We start from the raw sequence: 14,106 nt of genomic DNA, 5'->3' as shown, positions 1-14,106 counted from the left end.
GTAGACTGGAATATTGAAGACAGATTCTCACTCGTGCCACCTGTTCACAATCGTCCCCTGACTGGATGAAATCTGCGTCGCACACTTCCCGGAGCTAAAATCAGGAACATTCCTGGCTCTGAAGATTCCGTTTTTTTGCTGCCATCATCTGCGGTGTTCCTGTCAGTGACGGTCCAAATCATCATGCCGGCGTGTAGCCATTAATCACGCTGCTGTCAGCATGCATCTTCATTAGACCGCCAGCGCCGCGCCCGCAGCCTGGCGCCGGCGTGCCGCCGTAACAGGTGAGCAAATTGAAGCGGGACAGGGAGGAGGCCAGGAATCAATAAGTCATTTTGGACAGTTGGATACGCTGCATGGTGCGGAGTGGAAGCAAGTGAAGCTGAGGGTGTTGTTGGTGCTGCTCATATGGATGAGATTTGCCTGGTGCGCAGCAGAGATGGGATCTGTGACACGTGAACACAAGGACACGGGGAGAATAGGCAGCCAAAGTCCTCGCCTCTCGTCTAATTTGGTCTGGATGAGATAGGAGCTGAGCGTCGGGGCGGTGGGGGGCGAGCGCGTTAAATTACAAGATCCAGAAACAGATTGCTTTATTATCCATCTCCAGCGATATCTCCTCGCACACACGCGGTCATGCAATCTGCTGCGCTGCGCTAATATTCTATTACAGTTGGCCTCCGCAGCAGTGGGATCAGATCAGCGGCTGCGCGAACCAAAACATCCACGCTAACCTGAGCAAAGTTTGCCGCTCAGGAAGATGTTGGCCTCCCTCCTCAGTCAGGTGAGTGGATGTTGCTGAGGAAAAAACATAGCGAGAGAGGGGGTGCTGAGCTAGCTCCGTTAGCATCGCGGCTCAGACGAGGATCCCTCAAGTTCAGACTTTCCTTCTGGCCTGGAGCTTGAACCAGAATCTAAACATTAATAATCCGCCAAAGTAGAGAGTGCTAATGCTAGGAGCCGCCATCAGTTAGGGACCATCAACAAATTCTAAAGCCTCAAAGTCTGAGTGACATCTTCAATAAGGCCATGGAAAACAAGCATTTTAGGAGAGAGAGAACTGTGACAAGGTTTTTCACCACACAAGACAAAGGACTGACAGTTTGGATCATGATCTGGAGAATAGACTCTGACTCCATGATCATTTCTTCACCTGATGGTTTCAGCATCTAGGAACTGTGTCCAGACTGCTCCATAGTTCAAGTGTTCAGAGACATGAGACACAGCAGACAGACAGACAGACAGACGGCTCCATTGAAGCCCTAAATAAAGCTGGCAGAGCAGCCTGTCAGACACCAGCGGCTTCTACCAGAGACCTGAAACATTGAGTTGCTCATCTCTGCACTGCAGACTTCACTCTTCTATTGAGACGTCAACAAACCATGGTGTTGGAGACAAACTCCACTCCTGAGTTCCATCATCAAACAGAGAGACTCTAGTGTCCAACACATGGAGGAGAAGGAACATGGGTTTATCCTGATCACTATCGCTGACATGACAACATTTATGGTGATAACTTTTTGGGTCCATATCGCCCGTCCCTACCATAGAGGCAGGTCAAGGTCGGTCAAAACCAAAGCTGTGTTTGTTGCCTCTGAACGTCCATGTCCTCTGTTTCTTCTGCCGCCACTGGATCAAAGCAGCCTGTCAGGGATGATCTTTTCAGAAACTCTCAGGTTTGAAATTCAAGTTTCATTCCAATGTGATGACGAATCAAACCTGTCCGTCCGACAGCTGTCAGACGGCGCTGCAGGGGCGATCCGTTGCCTGGGAGCTGATGAAACGTTTCATCACCACGTGGTTCATCTGGGATGGCACGGAACAATTTCCAGAAAACACGTGAAAATGACAGTTGAATGGAGTCTGCTGAGAGTGAAAAAACAGGCGTTCACTTCACCATACCTGCAGCCACTCGGAGTCCAACATGGCCGCCCGCCTGTTCCCTGAGCAGAGACCTCCAATCACCAAATCACTTTACGGCGCTTAATTACATCTCAGCCGAGCGCTTCGCTCTCGTGCGTGGGGATTTGGCAGCCCGACAGTGGCGGGGACATTTATTGATATTTTAGTCAATGAATGAAATATGGAAATGATGCAAAGCAGGAAGATTTCCCCAGCTGCATTATTTACTTCTGCGTGTCTGCGTGACGGCGGCTGCTGCGAGCGCAGGCCATGAGACGGTCTCAGTTGGATGACACTTCCCTGAACGCCACGCCGATCCTCTGCCTCCGCTTCATTCTTTATGCATCAGCATGAACATGAATATTGACAAGATTCACTGCACCTGCTTTCTAATGATGTCTTTTTTTTCCAAACAAATATTTCGTTTGAAAGATTTTCTGCTCAAATATGGTGGGATTATAGGAGACGGTTCAATACTCAACACACTGCCTTCACCATGCTATCTTAGGCCGGCTACTGGCTACATGCTAGCTTAGCCCAGCTAATAGCCACATCATCCAGGTCCACTGAAATCCCAGTTTCTCTCCAGCAGTCGGACTAACGCAGTCCTTCTGTGTTATTGTCAGTGTTGCGGTTGCTGTGAAGGAAGGTTAACTGTGTATGGCTATGGCGCGTAGCTTCAGTTCCCGTGGCTTGTTGAAGCTACGTCAACAGCCAAGTAAACACGTGAAATCTGCGACAGCAGTGGAGGACTCGCCCTCCCGCCTCCATCCTGGCAGACAAGAGGCAGGAAAGGAAACTTTACAGGGAGCATGAATGGAAGTGCTGTAGTTGTCAGAGGAGCAGCAGTTGGTGGATGGAGGCTTCCAGGATCTCTGGAAGACACAGACATTTGAATCACGAGAGACAATTACAGGCAGCAGATTTAGGCGAAATGAGTTTCTGGCATGTTTCAAAGACCAGCCTTCAGAGACGCCCGTCATCCCCCGCCGTCTTTTGTCGTCCGTCCTCATTGTCTCTGCCGCTTTCTTCTCCGTCAGATGAGAAGGATGTTCGCAGGTGTTTTCGACTCACAGAGCAAATCTTGGCTCCGGTGCCTTTGTAATAGCCTTGAAGGGAAACTGGGACAAAGACTCTCTGAGGATCTCAGTGCTGTTCCGCTGCCTGTAAATCAGTCCACCATGTCTGTGGAGCTTTGGTGAGCTCACACCTATATATAGATGTCAATAGATACACGTATGTCCAGGATGAGTGAGTCAATGTCCAGCCTTGTGGACCGTTGGGTTGGACTTTCTCCAGGTGTTACGTTTTTGTGTGAACTGATGAACGTGGCACCTTCTGTCATCAGGAAATGGAATTTGAAGACGACTCAATCCACGACTGCAAGTACACGTTTCTGTCTTTTGGGCTGATATACTACAGGACTAGACCTCTAGGTTAGACTGGACTGGACTGGACTGGACTAGATTGAGTGAAGGGAGGTTAAGACACATCTGCAGGTCATGGTGGTGGCCAGGTCCAGAACCCAGCATACATGACATACATGCTAGCTTAGTCCAGCTACTGGCTACGTGCTAGCTCAGTCCAGCTACTGTCTACATGCTAGCTCAGTCCAGCTACCGGCTACATGCTAGCTTAATCCAGCTACTGGCAACATGTTAGCTTAGAAGAGCTACTGGTGACATGCTAGCTATGTTCCGGCCACTGGCTACATGCTAGCTACGTCCAGCTACTTGCTACATGCTACCTGAGTCACACTACTGGCTACTGGCTATTAGACTAGACCAGACCAGACTAGATTTGATTCCATGCCATTCAATTCTCTGAGACACAAGTCATATAAATAAATACTTGTGATATATAAAGAAATATCATGACAAAATGAATAAAGTATAAGTGAAGATAAGTAAATAACTGCGATGCGTTTGTGCAAACCAGTCAATAGAGATGCGACTGGTTCAGGTCAGACGTGTGAAACAGCAGCTGGGGTGAGAGGAGGACGAGCGGCTCCCGTGTCCTCCGCGTAATTGAAGCAGGCGGGAAAGGACAACACCCAAGTTCCTCATTACGAAGCACTGCAGCTCCCAGGAAGGGTCACCATCTGGATACTTGCTTCTCCTTCTTTCTCTCTGCGCCTGTTTCTGCCGACCTTCTCGCCTCGGCAGCTCATTTCAAAGCTGCTCGGGCAGGAGGGGCAGACGGACGAGGACAGCACAGCCGCACACGCTGCGAGTTGCTCTGTCTGTCTCTTGCTCTTCTGTTCTTCTCTCTCAAGGGAGAACGTTACCACTCTGGAAATGTAACATAGTTAGCTGAACGTCAGCTCCGGTGCACGAGTGGCACTTGGGCGTCAGGCCTGCTGTCGTATCGGAAGTGACGCTCCCGTGTTTGGACTGGTGTGGCAGGAAACACCTGTATGAGCTCCTCACACAGCTGTTGAAGGTTCAGCAAATGGTCCGCTCAGGTTATTCAAACTAACTCTGAACCAGAGTCTCAGAGGCTGTTGAGACTGATGTGTCTTTAAAAAATACCCGCCGTTTACATGAATACCCACTGTGATTGGTGGGCTGGGCTGCAGGGCATCATGGGAACTCTTGGCAAGTCACCGTAACTGAGTTCATTGTTGAGAGCGATGCCACCTCACACCTACAAATAAAAGTCTCACCGTTTCAAACCTGCTCCAACAGGTGAACAGTGTTTACTGTAGGGGGCGCCACCACTTTCTTCATCATTGTTTCTTTCCAAGAACTTCTCCATAGTTGGTGACTATCACAGATGAGCAGCTGTCAAGTCAGTTCACTGACTCACTACTGCCACCATACGTGGCCCATGAATTCAAACGTCTCCTAGCCCAAAGGTGTGAAGCAACAAATACTTTTAGCGGCCCTCTAGGGGGCGCTTGCCGTCCCACCAAGGCCCCCGACCCTGTGGTTGAGAGTCACTGCTTTAGATAACTTTTCAGATATATCAGTGAGCAGCAGTAACACTGAGGGTTTTGCTGCAGAGCAATGTGCTCAGTGTTTTTACTCAACGCTTCACATCACATATTAACCACCAATGGAGTAATTACTGGCTTATTCACTGTCAATAATGACTGTGTTTCAGGGGTAAGATATCGCCAGGCTTAACAAGATCCCAGTCAGTACTCCATTATGATTAACAACAACTGTCAGTGAACATCACTGAAAACATCCATGAAGGTCCAGTGGCTTCTTCCTGTGACTGTTGACAGTTCGGCCTGTGAAAGTGTTTCCGTGTCGACCGTGGTGTTTGCAGAATCGTCCTCTGGTGAAGCTGCTTTGGAGGAGACAGTATTGTATGTGGTGGCAGCAAACCAAAGCCACCGTCGTGTCATGACTGAACTGATGGACCAACAAAACCACGAGCAGAAGTGCACACACCTGACCAACAACGTCGCTCACTGCTCTCAGACGCACGCGCTTCAGAATCTCTCGGTTGTCGAGCGGCTCACTGGCGGTGCATTCAAGGACCGTGCCAGTGTGGGGATTTACAACAATCTTAACGGAACAGTACGACCTTCTGCACACGCTTCCAGCTCTGAGTCATACCTGACGTGAGTTAGACGTTTAATATTCATGAGGGGAAACCTCTGCATCACCAGAGGGAGGGTGTGGTTTGCTCTGGTCAGAAGACAGAAGCAACAGAGTCCGAGTGTCAGGTGTGTTGTCCTGCTCCTGAGTCTCTGTGCTGAAGTTGTGTCCTGTGGTTTGCCAGTCTCGTGTCGTCCACCTGAAGATGAGGAGCTGCTCTCTGACAAGTGTCGTCCCCGGAGGGCGTCTGTCCTCCCGGGTCCATCACTCACCGAAGTCCTGGGCTGTGGCAGAGCTAGTCCTGACCTGTCGCCTCAATTGTTCACACCACCTGCGAGGACAACACCGCATGACTTCCTGTTCGCTGTTTCCAGGCGCGTGGGTGAAGTCGGAGGAGACGGTGGCCATGAAGACCAAGAGAGCTGACTTTGTGGCGGCGTCCCTGAGAGGCTGGACGGTGGTGGCGGGGGGTCTTGGTACGGAACCGCCGGCGGGTCCGCCATCCCGCGCTCGCGCTGCTGAGGTGGCTCTGTGTGTGTGTGCAGGTCACCAGCCCTCTGCACTGGACACTGTGGAGGCCCTGCATCCTCAGAAGAAGAAGTGGGAGAGGCTGGCGCCCATGACGTACGCCAGATGCTCCGCCTCCTCCATCATCATCAGGGACCGACTGCTGGTGGTGGGAGGAGTCAATCAGGTCATCCAACACTTTTCCCTCCTTTTTCGTGGGGAGGAAAGCTGTGGGTTTAGGAGGAAGTCAGGCTCTGGAATGACACCTGGGTTTGGTCAGCACACCTTCACGCCCATGGCATTCGGCGTCAGTACAGGACGCAGTATATAGTACAGGACTATTATTGCGCCTTCACAACTGAGCTAGTGGCTTTAACCGAAGAGAGTGTGGCGTAGGTTTAGCAGTTGCTGTAACCTGGCCTGATTCCTTGTCACTATTTCCAAGCTGTTGCTGCTTGTTTACCGGCAGTTTTTTTAGCGTTTAATGATTTGAACTGCAGTGTTTTGGTGATGTAAACAGATCATCACCTGCTGGATTGTTTGTTGCGGCACTGAAGAGTTGTTTATGACAGAAATCTGGACTTAGTGGTGAAGCTCTGGTGCCGCGTCTCTCACCGGGGGGAAACACACATTTATCCCCAATATTTATTTTATTTTAAGAGACGCTGGACTTGATGAGGCCTGAGTCAGAGAGGCGGTCCAGAGGAAGAAGCTCGGGCCGCGGAGCAGACTGGAGTGGAGGGCGCGTCCGTCCCTCTTCGCTCTGTAGGTGCAGGAACAGTGTGTGTCCCAAAATCACGGCGCTTGTGTTTCAGGAGCATCAGGAAGCAGCTTCTCTCACTCAGGACGTCCCAAACACGAGATGAGTGGCGAGTCACATCATTCATGTCGGACCTTCTGCGCTCACCCCCTCAGGTCCCGAGCCCCGCCCACGAGATTCTGTACGTGAAAGAAGAGGAGTTCCTGTAGCGGCCCCGCACCCGCGCGACACCGGAGGCTCGGCGCTCCCGCTGCAACACTGCCCCCTGCCGACCGTCACCTGCAAGCGCGCGCTCAAGCACAAAGGGAGGCGCTGGCTCTTTCTGACTGAACTGAACTGCACGTTGTCGTGCGTCACTGGGGAACTTTGGTCGCTCACACTCAGCGGATGCGAACGTAGTTTTATAAAGTAGACGCGCGTCCCGTGTCCGTCATTTCACACCGAGCATGTTTCGGTTCACAGGTAGCGAACCACACCTGCGTCCGTCCCGGACCCCAACATTGAAACGTCAGGTGTGACGTCGCCACTGAGGCGCAGTGAAGCCGTCAGATGGAGCGTGAGCGGCTGAGAGAGGGCGCGAGGTGGAGGTCACCGCCTCCCTCAGGTGGTTTCCTTTGAGCAGAGGTGAAGGAATAAAGGTCTCAGGTGGTGTCACGTGGTAATGGATGTGTACTGCGACGATTTCCCTCGGGTGAATCACGTTTGTCTGATGCTGGAGAGATGAAAATCAAGTCAGTCGACCCGAGGTGTGACGCAAGTGTTGGCCACTAGGTGGCACTATTGCATGGTGTGTGAGAGTGACGAGAAGAACAGAGCAATGAGCGTCTTCACATCTGAATAGTTCGCTCAGTGTCAGTGTTGTTACCTCACCGTTTGATCGGTACCGTTCTGTGTTCCCTGTCACTAGTGAGGTACCAGCTGTCAAAGGTGGTTGGACTCACTGGGAGAGAATAAAAAAAACCTTGAAAATCACAGAGGATTCAGGTGTGAAGAGTCCGGTTCATGTGTCCTGACATGTCCTACCGTACTGGGACATGGTGGGTGCAGAGGAAGTCGTGACCGGATGTGCAGCCGTTGCCCCGCCCTCACGCTTGCCTCAGAAGGATCGCCATCACGCCACGGTGCAGATCACGTGGGCTCCTTGTTTCCACAGTGTAATAGTGTTTGACTAAGGATGGAGTTATGAATCATAAATCTCCCGCGAGACGCTGCTGGTTGTGTTTTCAGCACTGTCTCAGGGTGAGTTTGACTTGACTGTCAGGGACCCTCCGTGTGCAGGAGTCCACTCCTGACTCTTCCTGCTCAGGTGTTTTCCATGGCGGAGTCGGGCCTCTGAGTGTTGAAACTGAGACCGGACTGAAGGCAGCCCGACTCTCTCAGTCTCGGTCTGTGGCCTCAGCACGGTCCTGACCCGGGGCGGCCCTGGTCCAGTCCCGTTTCAGAGCCTCTCGGCCCGGCATCACTGCAGAAGCTCTCCAGTGTGGAACGTTCCCATGAATCCTGCTGTGAGTGAACGTTCCACAACCAGCATGAAAACCTTACTACGACTCCAAAGTTCTTTCCACGAAAACATGTTTTCCCCCGAAATCTCGGCCATGTTTGGCCTCATGTATCGTCCCAGGGATTTTCCACTGATCACATGTCACATGACACCCAGAAGGAAGATGTTTGCCTGAGCTTAAACAAACTTGACGGAAGAGCTAAATATTAATGGAACCAGAGTCCTGACGTGGAAGGATGTGGCTGATGGTGTTCAGCTGGTGGACATGTCAGAACGCCGATGCAACCTGAACCTGTTCAGGCTGAGACCGAAGACTTTGACTGTGTCCCATCTCTCCCCCGACACTGGGCTCAGTGTGGCGTGTCCCACTCCTCCTCACTGGCCGCTCACCACTTGATCACATGACCCCTTCAAACCCAGGCAGCTCCGGAGCTGACTTGAAACCAAGTGGGAAGATGAAGTGTGGAGAGATGTCCAGGAGACCAAAGGACTTGATTTCACAACAGTGTTGGACAGGACAACAGGGACCTGTTAGTAGCCAGGACCACTCTTCCCTGTGTTGACTTCCTCTGGTGTCACACGTCAGCCAGCCAAATGCTCCACCGTGTCCCAAAACATGAACAATACAACATGGATGTTCAACAGTAGGTTTGGATTTCTCCTGAACAAACAACAGTGGGCTAGCATCCAGGCTAACGTTAGCATCCTCACACCTCTGACACGTCTGTCACACCAACATAGGCTCTGCCCATTTCTTCTCCGCTGGTTCACCAAACCAAGTGAGATGATCAGCGCCGATGCAAGAGGTTGCAGAAACGTTGGAGCTGGCATTTCCAAAACGTTGTCTCAACACTGGATATGCAGGAAACAAAACACAGCACGGCAGCCAATGACACACCGTCTTTAGTGAGTGGCAGGGCGCCTGCCTCATCACCACCCAGAACTAAGGCCTCCGACAGAGAGTTCTGTCCTCTAACTGGACGACACACACGAGACAGCCTGGCTCTTCTTCCTCTGAGGAGCGGGACGTGCTGTTAGTCTGGAAGCCCGCCGTGGTCTTCAAGAGTCTTGGTCACCTGGTCACCAGCGCGACACCAGGCACACGACCTGAAAGTGATCTGTCCCGAGATGGAGCAGGTCATTCCCTGGTCAGCTTCCTCTCACCGGAACTGTCGGCGAGTGTTTCGTTTAATGGCTGAACATTAGTTACTCTTAAGCCACTGAACACACCACACACATGCGCACACACACACACGCGCCACACGCAGTTAATTGGTGAAGACGCTTGTTACTTTTTTTTTTCTTACGTTGACTGGAGTATCGTCGCAGGTACAGGAGTCCGGGGTCAGAGGTCAGCCACAGCATTTTCCATCTGGAGTTCTGAGCAAAGTCAATGATTCACCTTCATGCTTTCATCCATCATATCCATGTGTTTTGTGGTTTTCTATTCCAGTTCTTCCGGTTGGTATGCCCAGATCCCAGATTCAGTTTTGCTGGTAAATCATGAAATAGAATGTATGACGGAGGATTAGGGCCACACACACACACACACACACACACACAAATAAAAATACCATGACGTGAATAAAGTCATGACTTGTTATGTTATGACTTTAATCACGTACTACTACTAGGACATTATTCTCGTAATATTACAGGATTAAACTTGTAATATCGCGACTATTCGCGTACTATTACAACGACATTAATCTCATAATATCACGACTTTAATCACGTACTACGACGTACAACATTACATTTGTAATATTACGACTTTACAACTTTAATCACGTAATGTTTTTATTATTTTTGTTTTATGTGTGGCTTTTTTGTGCTGGCGCTTTAAATGGTGTGTTTCATTTGAAGGCGCTTCCCTGCGCAGCACTGTCCCCTGCATGTGCTGCAGGATGCTAACTTGACATGTCAGACTGAAAGAAGCTCCACAGCAGACGTGCTGCTGCTGAGTGAGCAGCCAGGAGGGAGGAGCGGACGCATCACCGCCAGCGGGGCTTCACCAGAGCGCGGCTGTCACACCTGATCAGGTGTTGTGCTAACAAAGGAAACAGAGCTGACAGTGCTAACAGAGCTAACAGAGCTAACAGAGCGGACAGAGCTGACAGAGCTGACAGAGCTAACAGAGCTGACAGAGCTAACAGTGCTAACAGAGCTGACAGAGCTAACAGAGCTAACAGAGCTGACAGTGCTAACAGAGCTAGCAGAGCTGACAGAGCTAACAGAGCTGACAGAGCTAACAGAGCTAACAGAGCTGACAGTGCTAACAGTGCTAACAGAGCTGACAGAGCTAACAGAGCTAACAGAGCTGACAGTGCTAACAGAGCTAGCAGAGCTGACAGAGCTAACAGAGCTGACAGAGCTAACAGTGCTAACAGAGCTGACAGAGCTAACAGAGCTGACAGAGTTAACAGAGCTGACAGAGCTTAGCCAAATAAATGCGGTCCGACATGTGAAGAGAGAAAGAATCATTGTAGGAGGTGTAGGACTCTAGTGACCAGAAACTTGCAAGTTGGTCTCAAAAACATGTGAGGTATATTGGCCTGATATCGGCCGATCGTGATCGGTGGCCGATCGATCACAGCATCCCTAGTAATGATGATAATTCCATCAGTTGTTCCCTGTCCTCTATCGTCTTTGTCAGGTTGGCCCACAGGGGGCGCTAGCTGCTGTTGCTCCGCCCCTGTGTCTCGCCGGCCGACTTCCCTCTGATCCTGGGTTTCATCACTCCAGGTGGAGTCAGAGGTGAAATCAAGACGTGGAGTCAAATATTTAGTTTGTGTAATCCGTAAGGCGTTGATCCCTGCAGGACCAGTTTTAAAGATTACAGAGATAAACGTCCCGGATACGTCGCCGTCCGTGTGCGCTGGAAGATTCCACAGCAGACCAGGGCTGAGAAACAGAGGGGGGATGTGGTGAGAGCAGGACCTGAAAAGCTGCTTCACATTGGTTCTGCTGATGTAGCAGCAACGGACAGAGAGGCGAAGAGAAGAGTGCAGGCAGGGTGGCTCAGCTGGAGATCCAGGGGGGAAGTGCCCAAAAATGGAGCAGAGTTCAGCACTGACAGGGCCACAGCGCTGCTCTCACAGCAGTTTAGAATGAACATTATTCCTTCCAGCAGGATGAAAAGGTGCAGTGAAGGAAAACCTTCACCCCCCAAGAGTCAACACCGTCAGCTGGCCGCGCACCTGGCCTCGCTCCCAGGTGAGACAGAGCTGAGCGACCAGCAGCTTTAGCAGCTTGACGGACACTTGCCCCACAGACAGCGACGCGCTGCCTGCGACATCATAACAGCTGTATCATGAGGCCTGGACTGAACAATCCTCTTAGCCTCTGAATCCTATTAAGGTCCGACCCGTGAGTTTCCACTCTCCCAGCCTGCATTCTTCCATCACAGGAGCCTCCAGCGACTCCTCTCCTGCCAACACCCCTGTGAGAGAAGGTCGAGGAAATTCAGCCACTTTTGCCCTCATTCCTGAAGTCACCAGCTGCAGCTCGTAACAATGTGGACGTAGAGATGGGACGGGCCAGAACTGATGGTCCACCATATCCCACCAAACCCAACCTCCACGCTGACTCCTCTGCATCTCACCATAAAGTGGATAAACCCATGACTCACTGGCTGCATTGGACCTGCACACGTGAACATGAGGAGACGGTGACGGCGCCGCGCTCTCCAGCTCCGCGGCGTGTGACAGTTGTGGAGAGTGTAGTGGACTGTGGTTCACCACGGTCGTTTGAAAGTGATGTTGAATCCAGGGAACCTTTGATCATGACACTGGTCGACTCTGAGTCTCTGGATCCCTGTTTCTTTGATGAGATGGAGTGGTCCTCATAGGTTCTCTGACGCGCTCCTCTGCCTTGGTAATGTTTCTTCAGCAGCATCTAGGAACTGTGTCCAGACTGCTCCATAGTTCAGAGACATGAGACACAGCAGGCAGACAGACAGACAGACGGCTCCATTGAAGCCCTAAATAAAGCTGGCAGAGCAGCCTGTCAGACACCAGCGGCTTCTACCAGAGACCTGAAACATTGAGTTGCTCATCTCTGCACTGCAGACTTCACTCTTCTATTGATGCTGGAGACAAACTCCACTCCTGAGTTCCATCATCCAACAGAGAGACTGTAGTGTCCGACACATGGAGGAGAAGGAATCAGACAACAGTATCTCGAGCAGCATCAGCAGAGATTTTCATTCATGCTCCACGAGGTCTTCAATGAGTGACTGTCCTTGTGTCTCCATGACTGAGGTTTAAACTTCAACAGGATGGAACGAATGAAACACAACTTGACTTTATTGGTTATCAACAAATGGAACATTCAGAGGTTATTCTTGCTTCCGGGGTCAAAGGTCAGCACAGTGTGGAGCTGGGTCACTGGTCGACATCAGCGGGTGACCCCCGGGGGCTCTTGACCTTTCTGACCTCGGGGCCCATTCAAGGAAAAGAACTGATTCATTACTGTGGTCACAGATTTCAGAATTTGTGATTTCATTTGTGTTCAATAACCATATACACGTAAACGAAGCAAAACCTTGTGAAATGACATGAAACCTTGTGATCAGCGCAAAGATATTTGTCATGGAAAAGTCCGACCAGCAGCAGAAGCAGGTGAAAAAATACAGATGATGCAAACAGTTGAGAAAATTGGAAAAACTGTACATGATGAACACAATTCTGAATAAAATAAACATCTAGATATCATCAGATATTTTCTTTTTCATAAATAAAGGCAGATCACAGACAGACAGTCTCTTGGTCGGACTTTAGCGACAGGTCTGATCTGTGATGCACAAGTGTTCCACACCTGACTGCGTTTCCTCACAGAAGACCTTCACGTCATCTCTGTGAAGTTGTGGGTTTAACTTCATCTACACATAAGGACCCAACAGCCCTCGAACATAACCTTTGACCTTTAACCAAGCCACACGGACTAACATGATCAGAAATGATTCTGCAGTGTGTTCTACTGAATAAACCTTGAACTCTCACACGTGGTTATGAACATTCATAGCATCTATGAAGCCTGAAGAAGGTTCTTGAGTCTTCTGTCGGAGTTGGACTGAAGCGCTGACCCGGCTCTGGGGTGGTGAAATCATGAACCATTCGTGAGCAGATCCCATGGATTCACTCACCTTCTCTCTATACACTCTAGATCTATGCTGACGCGCTGACTCGTCCGTCACTGGCTGCAGGAGAAGAAGTTGGTCAAATGAGTCACTGCCCCTGGTTTTTAAACCTGACACACCTCTGACGTGACACACACCTTCACCACAGAACCATGGAGCGATCCTGGTCGGACCCATGAGGCCAAAGACTGACAGAGCTAACAGCTGACAGAGCTAACAGAGCTGACAGAGCTAACAGGTCTGACAGAGCTAACAGAGCTAACAGGTCTGACAGAGCTAACAGAGCTGACAGAGCTAACAGTGCTAACAGAGCTGACAGAGCTAACAGTGCTAACAGAGGTAACAGTGCTAACAGAGCTGACAGAGCTAACAGAGCTAACAGAGCTAACGGAGCTAACAGAGCTGACAGAGCTAACAGAGCTGACAGAGTTAACAGAGCTGACAGAGTTAACAGAGCTAACAGAGCTAACAGAGCTGACAGAGCTAACAGTGCTAACAGAGCTAACAGTGCTAACAGAGGTAACAGTGCTAACAGAGCTGACAGAGCTAACAGAGCTAACAGAGCTAACGGAGCTAACAGAGCTAACGGAGCTAACGGAGCTAACAGAGCTGACAGAGCTAACAGAGCTGACAGAGCTAACAGAGCTTAGCCAAATAAATGTGCTCCGACACGTGAAGAGAGAAAGAATCATTGTAGGATGTGTGGGAGAAACTTGCAAGTTGGTCTCAAAAACCTGTGAGATTG

At 50.5% G+C, this 14,106-nt stretch overlaps 1 protein-coding gene across 3 annotated transcripts in view; it reads left to right on the top strand.

Moving 5' to 3' along the window:
- klhdc8a (kelch domain containing 8A) overlaps nt 1–13,874 on the top strand; it is a 37,981-nt gene extending 24,107 nt beyond the window's left edge. The window contains exons 6-8 of one of the 3 annotated variants that reach the window (XM_053867534.1): nt 5,828–5,929; nt 5,999–6,147; nt 6,876–13,871. In XM_053867534.1, coding sequence (XP_053723509.1) covers nt 5,828–5,929; nt 5,999–6,147; nt 6,876–6,929 — 305 coding nt within the window. In that variant the 3' untranslated portion in view covers nt 6,930–13,871. Of the gene's footprint in view, nt 1–5,827; nt 5,930–5,998 lie in introns of all 3 variants that reach the window. The other 2 variants (XM_053867533.1, XM_053867532.1) reach the window with 2 other exon arrangements.
- The last annotated feature ends 232 nt before the right edge of the window (nt 13,875–14,106 follow it).

The sequence above is a fragment of the Synchiropus splendidus genome, chromosome 6 (genome assembly GCF_027744825.2).
Source record: "Synchiropus splendidus isolate RoL2022-P1 chromosome 6, RoL_Sspl_1.0, whole genome shotgun sequence".
NCBI classification, from domain to species: Eukaryota; Metazoa; Chordata; class Actinopteri; order Syngnathiformes; family Callionymidae; genus Synchiropus; species Synchiropus splendidus.
The sequence above is the reverse complement of the archived record's forward strand: the minus strand, read 5'-3'. Positions and strand labels throughout refer to the sequence as shown.